General features: G+C 36.9%; 1 protein-coding gene across 1 annotated transcript; it reads left to right on the top strand.

Annotated features, from left to right (window-relative positions):
* Positions 1 to 179: 179 nt before the first annotated feature.
* Positions 180 to 10,321, top strand: LOC113043202 (synaptotagmin-12-like). Its single transcript, XM_026202428.1, has 8 exons — positions 180 to 550; positions 5,360 to 5,410; positions 5,528 to 5,721; positions 6,289 to 6,669; positions 7,562 to 7,777; positions 7,909 to 8,029; positions 8,198 to 8,331; positions 9,309 to 10,321. The coding sequence occupies exons 2-8, from the start codon at positions 5,368 to 5,370 to the stop codon at positions 9,480 to 9,482; spliced, it is 1,263 nt and encodes a 420-aa protein (XP_026058213.1). The 5' UTR covers positions 180 to 550; positions 5,360 to 5,367; the 3' UTR covers positions 9,483 to 10,321.
* Positions 10,322 to 10,745: the final 424 nt, after the last annotated feature.

Genomic DNA, 10,745 nt, shown 5'->3' on the forward strand with positions numbered 1-10,745 from the left:
ATTATTTATGGTCACTATTTACATGCAGGCTGTATTTGATGATATTTTTGTATTGTGACGCATTTGCTGTTTAAATATAATGGGCTGTTTAATTTCAGGTTCTGCTGTGACAACTTGCCCCCTATAGTGCCACTACTGGGGCATGTTGTCACAAAAGCACAAAGCTTTATTGAACGCTAATGTCTCTTTTATCTGGCTGGTAACGGTGGAAATGTTTCGTAGCATGCTGTAGCCAAGACTTCAGTGTGCTTTAATCAACCCTGAGAAATATTCAGTGTGACAGAGCGCCTCTTCTCCCTGTCCGTCTATGTGTGTGCGTGCGCGTGCGTCCGTGTGTGTGTGTTGGTGCTGAAGTTGCATTGCAGGGGTGGGACTCCTGCATTCAGATCTTCATCATGCGCAGAGGAAAACCCAGGCTCACTTTCTGATCGGATCTAAACGCGCGTCAGAAGCGAACGGGTCCTGCACGTGCATCGGATGCTGTAATGCGCGTAAATTGATGGATGAGAGTGTGCGCGAGCAGGAGCGGGAGAAACAGACACTGCTGAAGGTAAGAGCACGCATAAGCGCTCATTTCTCACGTGCATATGCTGCAAATGTCGCGAATTTATCCTACATTATGAATATAAAGTAATAATAATAATATGCATAATATCTATATATATGCATATTATTTCATACGATGATTTATTAGTAGCCTATGCAATATGCATTTCAGACATGCATAATTATTCTCATGCGTTTTCTGCCTGTTGGTTTTCGCTTGACGTGGAACTGGAAGTTCAGGCCCGTTCACGTGCTGATGCAGTGCGCGTGCCCGCGGTTCGGGTGGTTGCCATGGTGATCGTGATTGGACCTTCCTCTGATGGGGGCATTAATTTAATACCCAAGGGTCAAATAAAACATTGCACACCCCCCGTACAACAGCTGCGAAGTGGAAGCACGGTGTGTGTGTGTGTGTGTGTGTGTTGTATTTTGGGAGTTTTGTGCACTTTTTGTGTCAGTTTTGTGTGTCTAATGCTGTGTCTGTCAGTTATTGAGCTTTGTCGTTGTTTACATTACGTGTCCGTTGTTCTGGTAGGGTTGTCTTTCTCCAGACAGGTTTCTTGCTCCTGCAGGCAGCATCTCTCGTCGCTTGTGTTTCACTGGAAGTGTTATTAGGAGTCATTCTGGAGATTAAAAGCACGCTTGATTTATCATCGTTCGCTCGTGAGAGAAGCTGACAGTGCAGACCTGAGCCCCTCCAGCCGCTCCTGCTCTCGGCCTCTATTTCATCCGCTCTGAAAGCTGCTCTGTCCGCGGGAAAACAATCATATCTGAATGATTAGCGCCGCAGAGCCGCTCAGAGCATCTTGATTAGCTCTCGTGATTTAGTTTGGCTCGGTCCGGGGCTCCTGGATACCAGCGCTGCTCGGTGGAGAGGCTTTTAGAAGGAAATCAATCTGTTTTCAAGGATTAATCCGTTTAGATGCTTTTTCCAGTATATTAACTTTGCGTTTAGGGTTTCATGGAAGATAGATACAGATCTTTAAAGGGATCTTTCAACCCCCCATGCATCAGTAACATTTATATTAATTTATTTTCAAACACAAAATAGAGATTTTATGGAAATTTAAAATTTTTCCCATAAAAAAAGTGAATGGTTTAAAGGTTTTTTTTTTTTGTTCTTTGGTTGTCACTATTCATTATTATTTATTAACTCTTAATCCTGTTTATTAAATAGGCTATTTAGCCTATTAAAAAATCAACTTTATGTAACCCTTACACATACATACATACATACATGCATATATATATATATATATATATATATATATATATATATATATATATATATATATATATATATATATATATACGTATATATATATAGAAAAAATTAAATGTAAAAAATAAATAATAATAATAAAAATGTACACACACAATTCAATAATATTAAATAATAATATAAATAGAATTAAATAATAATATATTAAATTAATTAGTATATATATATATATATAAGGCTGGAAAATTAAGACTGTAACTATACTAAATTAAAATATTAATACTATAATAGTATATAAACTTTTAAAATCACTGCATGAAGTGGAGTAAATGATTTCTGGCTGAAACTATCCATTAAACATCGACCTTTCTAACATATATTATATTTGATTAAAAAATAATAAACTAGCATACTTTGTGTGTGTGTATATATATGGTAATTGAAATAAGCTTCAGTCAAAGGATGAAAACAACTGGAAATAAAAAATTGGCTAAATAATAATAATACAAAAAAATACAATCACTAAACAAAATAACAATCTTAATTTATATTTAAAATTAAAATGAATTCAAAAAATGTAAAAAAAAAAAAAAAAAATGATGATAGTGTTTAAACAATTGCCTACTAAAGGTTGAGTAAATAATGACAGAAATGTTATTTTTGGCTGTACCTTTAGGTCTGTTAAGACTTTAACCTCTACACAGCGACTTCAATCTTATTTCACTAATGGCATCGTAAACAGCAAGAGAAGCGATCGTTACTTTTCTACAGGACCTGAAAGGAAACAAACCAAACGTACTGAAGCAAGCAGGTTTGGGATATCTGCTCCATGATTCATTGTTTATCTAGATGACGGTTTACAGCTCACAAGTCAATGTGTCATTTGGGAAATTATTTTGGGATACTGGCTCCAACGTCCAGACGGTATCACTGATCCAAGAGAGAGAGAGTGTGTGTGTGTGTGTGTGTGTGTGTGTGTGTGTCCATCTGTGCTCCTGTAGTCATTACAGCCTGAGCGTGGGCAGTAACACAGAGCTGCTGCTGAGATTCCTGACAGAACGCCTTCAACACATATTCATTTCACAGCAGACATGTGAAACCCATAATGCCCCGACCCTGCGCTCATAACCCTGCGGCTGTGAACACGTGAGCGCTGTGAGAGCGTCTCAGAAGCTTTAATTGGCCCGTTGTCATAATCTTCTACAGAAGTCTTCTCTCTGCTCCCGCTGCTCCCTTCATCTGATTACCCACAAGTCTCAGTGTGACTCACACCATACACGCCTCTCACTTTCTCTCTTTTTAGACCTAACTTCTCTTGTTCCTGTCTTAAGTTTTCTCTCAGGAAAGAGCGGATTGTTTATGACTTATAAAAGTTATCCATGGGGACCATCGATTCTGGCAAAAATACCACAGTAACTGCAGTTCTTGTGGTTACTTTTAATTAGTCACCCCTGTCATCAAAATTAAATTATTTAAAAGGAGAGCAAGATTTTGAAAGCTTATTATACCACTTGCAACAGTTATAATCAGTGGTTTAAGTGGCCCAAAAGAGGTGCCGGTAGCTACTCTATTATAGCCAAAAATATTTTCTTTTTTTTTTCTTTTTTTTGATGATTCCCCTCATCCCCTGAGGTAACAACAACTATATTGAAGGGCTTTTATATACAGCAGTCAACAGGCAACCTTAATAATTAAACCTTTTATTAGTTTGTGGATTTGCTTGAGATAGAAAGAAAAACTGAACATAAATAAAATGTGCAAAAGGATTTTGAAAAAATACCCTTAGAAAGAGCTACTGCATTACTGCATTCAAACTTCCAAACTGACTCAAATGATTCGCGAACCTGCTCCGAACTCCCGAACTGACTCAAATGATTCGCGAACCTGCTCCGAGCTCCCGAACTGACTCAAATGATTCGCGAACCCGCTACGAACTCCCATAGCGAACTCCCGAACTGATTCAAATGATTCGCGATCCCTAAACTGACTCAAATGATTTGCAAACCCGCTTTGAACTCCAGAACTGACTCAAATGATTCGCGAACCCGCTACGAACTCCCGAACTGATTGAAATGATTAGCGAACCCACTTTGAACTCCCGAACTGATTTAAATGATTCGCGAACCCTATACGAACTTTCGAATTGATTCAAATGATCCGCGAAGCCGCTCCGAACTCCCAAATTGATTCAAATGATTTGCGATCCCCAAACTGACTCAAATGATTCGCGAACCCACTCCGAACTCCCGAACTGACTCAAATGATTCGCGAACCCGCTCCGAACTCCCGAACTGACTCAAATGATTCGCGAACCCGCTCCGATTTCTCGAACTGATTCAAATAATCCGCGAAGCTGCTCCGAACTCCAGAACTGACTCAAATGTTTCGCGATCCTGCTCCGAACTCCCAAACTGGTTCAAATGATTCAACGCTCCATACTCCGAACTAGGAAGAATTAGGAACTAGGAAGAATTAGGAATAGTGGATTGTGAAGGGTGCTCTGAAAAGCGGCAGTGAAGGCAAAGGATTAAACCCCCTATTGAAACAGATGTCCAAATGAACCTACCGGTATGCTAAAAGAATGTTCTGGGCACAAAGAGAGGTGGTGGTATGCTCAAGAGCTATATTTGGAAGTGGTGGTACTGAGTACAGGTGCGTACCGGCCCACTTAAAGCACTGGTTATAATAATGATAATACAAATCATTATACATTTATAAATTATAATTAAAATGTTGACATGTACCATGTTTTTTGGGCATTTACCATAGAAATACCCCAAACTCTGCAAAGGATCCACAGAAAATCTGAGGAACAAATGATAAATTATTATAATAAATGTCTGAATAGAGTAAAATTATAGACTATATGGTATTAATATAAAAATTCTATATATATATATATATATATATATATATATATATATATGAATTACTTCATATTAATCTTGCTTTATTAAAAAGTTAATGTTTTATTAATTAATATTAACTGTTATATATTATAATTTACAATGCATAGATATTCTAATAATTATTTTTTTTACTACAGTAATATGATTTCTTGAAACCTGATGATAAAGCCATTTTTTTTACCATGGTATTTTGTATATGTACCATGGAAATACTATAGTATTTTAATGTTATTTGGATATGATCCATGATTATGACATGTTTTTCTGGACAATTATTTGCATGCACCATCACAACATCACATTTTGTACCCATGGTATTGCCATGGTATTTTTGGATATGTACCTTGGTAATAATATGATATTTTGATGTTATTTGGATATGGGCCATGTTAATACCATGTTTTTCTGGACATTTATTTTTTTTACCATGGTAATACCATAGTACATTTGCATATGTACTACTGTAGTAATACCATATTATGGTATTTTAATGTTATTTTGATATGTGCCACGAAAATATCATGTTTTCTGGTCTTTTTTCATGTACTGTGATGCTGCCATGGTTTTTACCTATAGGTCATATATATTATAGTTTGTGATGATAATAACTGTGGTAACTCTGGTTACCATGTTAAATTAACAATGTGTTTAAGAACGTGTTGTACTGTGCTGTGTGTTTCAGGTGGCACTATGTCTGTGCAGGGTCAGGATATTTCTGAATATCACCTGAGCGGTGAGCAGTCATCATTCATATGCCTCTTGTTTTCATATGAGTTCCTCTAAGTGAGTTTCTGATTGTGTGTGTGTGTGTGTGTGTGTGTGTGTGTGTGTGTGTGTGTGTGTGTATCAGTGGTGCTGAACCCGCCTGGCTGGGAGGTGTGTTTGTTTGTGTTCGGCTTCCTGGTTCTGTTTGCTGTGGTTATAGTGAATCTGTGGAAATTATATAAATCCGGCTCCTTCCCGACTCCATCTCCGTACCCAAACTTCCACTACCGCTACCTGCAGGAGAAATATGGCTCCTCCCACTCTGAGGTCAGACAGAAGGTAATCAAACCACTTTTCTGTAATCAAGCACTGGTTTTCCACATGGGTTTTCCATCTTAATAGTAAAAATTATATATATATATATATATATATATATATATATATATATATATATATATATATATATATATATATATATATATATATATATATATGTATTATAATGCATATATTGACAGAGTTTTCTAAAACAAATTTATAGTAAATTCATTAAAAAGATAAAAAAGTATATATAAAAAATAAATAATATATAATTTATTGAATTTTTCTTAATTATTATTTGGAATTTCTATCTATCTATCTATCTATCTATCTATCTATCTATCTATCTATATAGTAATGTCAATATAAAAAAAGTATATATATTAATTTAAATCTTAAATATTAAAAATAAAATTATATGAGTAAACTATATTAAGACTAAACATATATTGTATACACACACACATATATATATATGTACCATTTACAATACATAAGTATTATAATAATTTATAATTTTGTCTAAAACAAAAAATAAAACAGAATGCTGTGTTTATAATATGATACTGACTGGTTTTCATGCAGCGCGTTGCAGCTTCCAACCAGCGGAGGGCGTCCTCTGTGAGCCGAAAGCCGAGTCTCCAGCTGTTGGACACTCCAGATGGGCTTCGGGATCTGGGAACGCTGGAGTTGATGAGTCGAGAGCTGGACCCGAGCGGAGGCACCCTGAACCGCTCCGCGTCCTCTGAATCGCTGTGCTCCATCTCTTCTATCGCTCAAACCTTCGGGCACGAGTTCACGGTGGGACAGCTGGAGGTCACGCTGGAGGTGGACACTCGGGCTTCACTTCTGCTCGTCTCACTGCACCAGGGTAAAGACCTCCTGGAGAAGGAGGAGGAGAACTTCCTGGGCTGCTACATTACCGTCACGCTGGTCCCTCAGCAGATCAGCCTGGGGGCCACACAGGTATTAAACCATAAGACTCTTGTCTTATCATGAAATACATGGATTTTTCCTGTTAGGTTGATATTAAAGTTTAATAGATTAATTTACAAAAGAAACTGACATATATTGATGTCAAAACCCTCAACACATTAATATTTCATTAACATAACAAGTCTATGAAGTCTTCAGCAACAATATCAGTGTCATTTTATATATGTACAATTACAGTATTTATTAATATTTTGAATTAGCTTTCAATTTAATATTTTTAGTTTCAATGATCATTTATTGGTAGTTTTAGTATTTTTTTTTATATACGTTTTTCATTTTGATTAGCTTTGTTTTGTTTAATATTACTCAATATTTTTTTTATTACTGATTTTAATACTTTATTTCAGTTTGTTACCAAGTCAACATTTCACATTTTCAGTGAAGGGCTTAAAGTGTAGGTTTTTCACCTAATAATTATATATATATATATATATATATATATATATATATATATATATATATATATATATATATATATATATATATATATATATATATATAAATGCTTTATTAAATTTTTTTAATTTATTAAGTTTAAGTTAACAATAACATCAGTATTTTATAAGCAAAGACATCAGCCAATCAGAACTGAGCTCATTTAAATATAGAAGACTTTAAAATGATAAAAACATCCAATTAAATTTTAAGGATCTTTATAGGGGTGTAAATAATCATTAAATACTGAAATCACCATTCAAACATCATTAATGCCATATATACAAGAGAAGTTAATAGACTTCGTATATGATTCGGAGCTGGTCTTATTAAAAAACTAATGTAGAAACCAGCTACGAAAGTACAAATTGAATCCCATATCATTAGTGATAATGAAATGTCTCTTTCTCTTTATTATCTTCTGCAGGTCCAGAGAAATGCCTTCACCGTGATGTTTGACGAGCGCTTCTCTGTTCCAATGGATTCAGTAAATCTGGAGGAGAACAGTCTGCGGTTCTCCACCTTTGGTGTGGATTCAGATGAACGGAGCATCAGTGCTGGAGTGGCAGAGCTCAAGCTGTCAGATCTGGACCTGGCATTCAGGCCGTTTAACGCCTGGCTCTACCTGCAGGACATCAACAAGGTCAATTATCTTATACAGTGTCCTCACTTTATATAGTAACAGAAAGTTCAAAAAGTGGTGAATAATTTTTTTCAGAGGGGTCAGGTGATAGAAGCTGTTCAAAAATGGATCTTTTTTTTTTTTCTCTTCAGGCTGTGGACGCTGTCGGAGAGATCCTGTTGTCTCTCAGTTATTTGCCGACTGCAGAACGTCTCACTATAGTCATCGCCAAAGCAAAGAACCTGGTCTGGACTAATGGAAAGACTACAGCAGGTGTGAAGCTGAGCTAGATTCTAGTGAAACAATATTTTATCAATTAGAGTTAGTATAAGGCTGGAGCAACAACTTGCTGATTGAAATGTTGTTCTAGAAATAGAATCCAGGAACATCTGCTACTTTGCTAATATTTGAACTGAATTCTGTCTGTTTCCATGTGAACAGATCCGTTTGTGAAGGTGTACCTTCTCCAGGACGCCAGGAAGATCAGCAAAAAGAAGACATCCATAAAAAGAGATGATACTAATCCAATCTTCAATGAGGCTATGATCTTCTCAGTGCCAGCCATCGTCCTGCAGGTCTTATTCTGTCTGACTCTGTCTGTCTGTCTGTCTGTCTGTCTGTCTGTCTGTGTCTGACTGTCTGTCTGTGTCTGTCTGTCTGACTGTCTGTCTGTATGTCTGTCTGTCTGTCTGTCTGTCTGTGTCTGACTGTCTGTCTGTGTCTAACTGTCTGACTGTCTGTCTTTGTGTCTGTCTGTCTGTCTTTGTATGACTGTCTGTCTGTCTGTGTCTGACTGTCTGCCTGTGTATGTCTGAATGTCTGTCTGTCTGTCTGTCTGTCTGTCTGTGTCTGTCTGTGTCTGTCTTTCTGACTGTCTGTCTGTCTGTGTGTGTGTGTGTTTGTGTGTGTCTGTCTGTCTGTCTGTCTGTATCTGTCCGTCTGTCTGTGTATGACTGTCTGCCTGTGTCTGTCTGTCTGAATATCTGTCTGTCTGACTGTCTATCTGTCTGTGTCTGTGTCTGACTGTCTGACTGTCTGACTGTCTGTCTGTCTGTCTGTCTGTCTGTCTGTCTGTCTGACTGTCTGACTGCCTGTCTGTGTCTAACTGTCTGACTGTCTGTCTGTCTGTCTGACTGCCTGTCTGTGTCTAACTGTCTGACTGTCTGTCTGTGTGTGTGTGTGTGTGTGTGTGTGTGTGTCTGTCTGTCTGTCTGTATCTGTCTGTCTGTGTATGACTGTCTGCCTGTGTCTGTCTGTCTGTCTGTCTGTCTTTCTGTCTGTGTCTGACTGTCTGTCTGTTTGTCTGTCTGTCTGTGTCTGTTTGTCTGTGTCTGTCTGACTGGGTCTGTGTATGTCTGTCTGTCTGTCTTACTGTTTCTGTTTGTCTGTCTGTTTGTGTCTGTCTGTCGGTGTGTGTGTGTCTGTCTGTCTGTCTGACTCTGTCTTTCTGTCTGACTGTGTCTGTCTGACTGTGTCTGTCTGTCTGTCATTATATACATTTAGTGTTCTATGTCTATCGTCAGCGTTTGTAAGGTTTGTTGGTGTTTATCAGGATCTCTCTCTGAGAGTGACGGTCGCTGAGAGCACAGAGGATGGCCGTGGTGAAAACCTGGGTCATGTGATCATCGGACCAGAGGCCAGTGGAATGGGAATAACTCATTGGAACCAGATGCTGGCGACCCTGCGGAAACCGGTTTCAATGTGGCACCCGCTCCGGAGGACCTAAGTCCTTGAGTCCTGACCCCTGTCCTCTGAATCCTGTCTGCATGGTGCCTACTGTCTGACTGTCCTAACAGTAAAGACATTGCATATGAAGAGAAAGTCTTTGTGTTTCAGCTGTCTCGAGGATGGTTGGAACTGTAATGAGAGAAAGAGAAAGAGAAATCAGCGGCTCAGGATGTCTCATCTGTAAGGGTCTTTGAAATCCAGGTTTTCTTATCCAGGTTAACTTCATTTCTACATATGATAACAGGGTGGCTGATTGTGTGCTGCAGCCTTTGGGTGGATTGTAAAATGTAACAGAAATTGTAGCCACATTCTGTAGTACTAAGCAGAAAAAAAGAAAAAAATTATTTATTTGGCCATAAATATTTTTTAATATTATGATTTTGAATAATCTTATTTTTCTCTGCTTAAACACATTAAAATAACAAATATACAGCATAAAAACAAATGGACTTCCAGTCTATTTTCTCAGGCAAGTGCAATGAAACTTATTAGCCTAATAGTGGCACCATTGAGCCACATAACGTATCTTAAACTCAGCATTGAGGTGTTTTACTTTTGATTTATTTTTGTCAATAGAGTTGTTCCGTTTTTTTAAAGATATTAAAGTAAATAAAATCAAAGTACCAATTTATTTATGTTTTTATTTATTTATTTTGGCTAATGCTTTTTACCAGTAGGGGGCGTGCAAGTACTTTCTAAAATCTGTTTTGGGGAAGTTGCAAAAAAAAAAAAAAAAAAAAAAAAACAGTAGTCTTTTAATATTTACCTCTTATGTTTTGTATAGCAATGTGATAACTGGTTGCTCTGAACAGTAACTATTAACATTCGATATTATTTTATTTTATTATTAAATAATTCACTTAATCGATCCTAAAATCCAAACTTAAACAGATTCATTTTACATGGCCAATTTGTCAAATTCAGATTGCAGTTCAGTGTGGCTGGAAGATTTATTTATTTTTATTTTTTTTGCCAGGGGATAAATTTACATTTCTTTGGATTTGTAACATGCATATTAGAGTACAATGTATTTTCCATTTCACAAGAGAGCCACTCATTTCTGCTATTCTCACACTTGGTTAGCATGTCAAAATATAAGAAAGTGCTTTTTGATCAATAGTATATTTGTTGTTGATACTTAAATATTGTTGTTAAATTAGCCTTAGTACATTAAATCATATATGTAGCGCAAGTAACTTCAAAATAGTAACTGTTACTGGATTACTGGAAAATAAAGAGTAATCCCTTACTTTATTTCATC

Source organism: Carassius auratus, chromosome 25, assembly GCF_003368295.1.
Source record: "Carassius auratus strain Wakin chromosome 25, ASM336829v1, whole genome shotgun sequence".
Classification (NCBI taxonomy): Eukaryota; Metazoa; Chordata; class Actinopteri; order Cypriniformes; family Cyprinidae; genus Carassius; species Carassius auratus.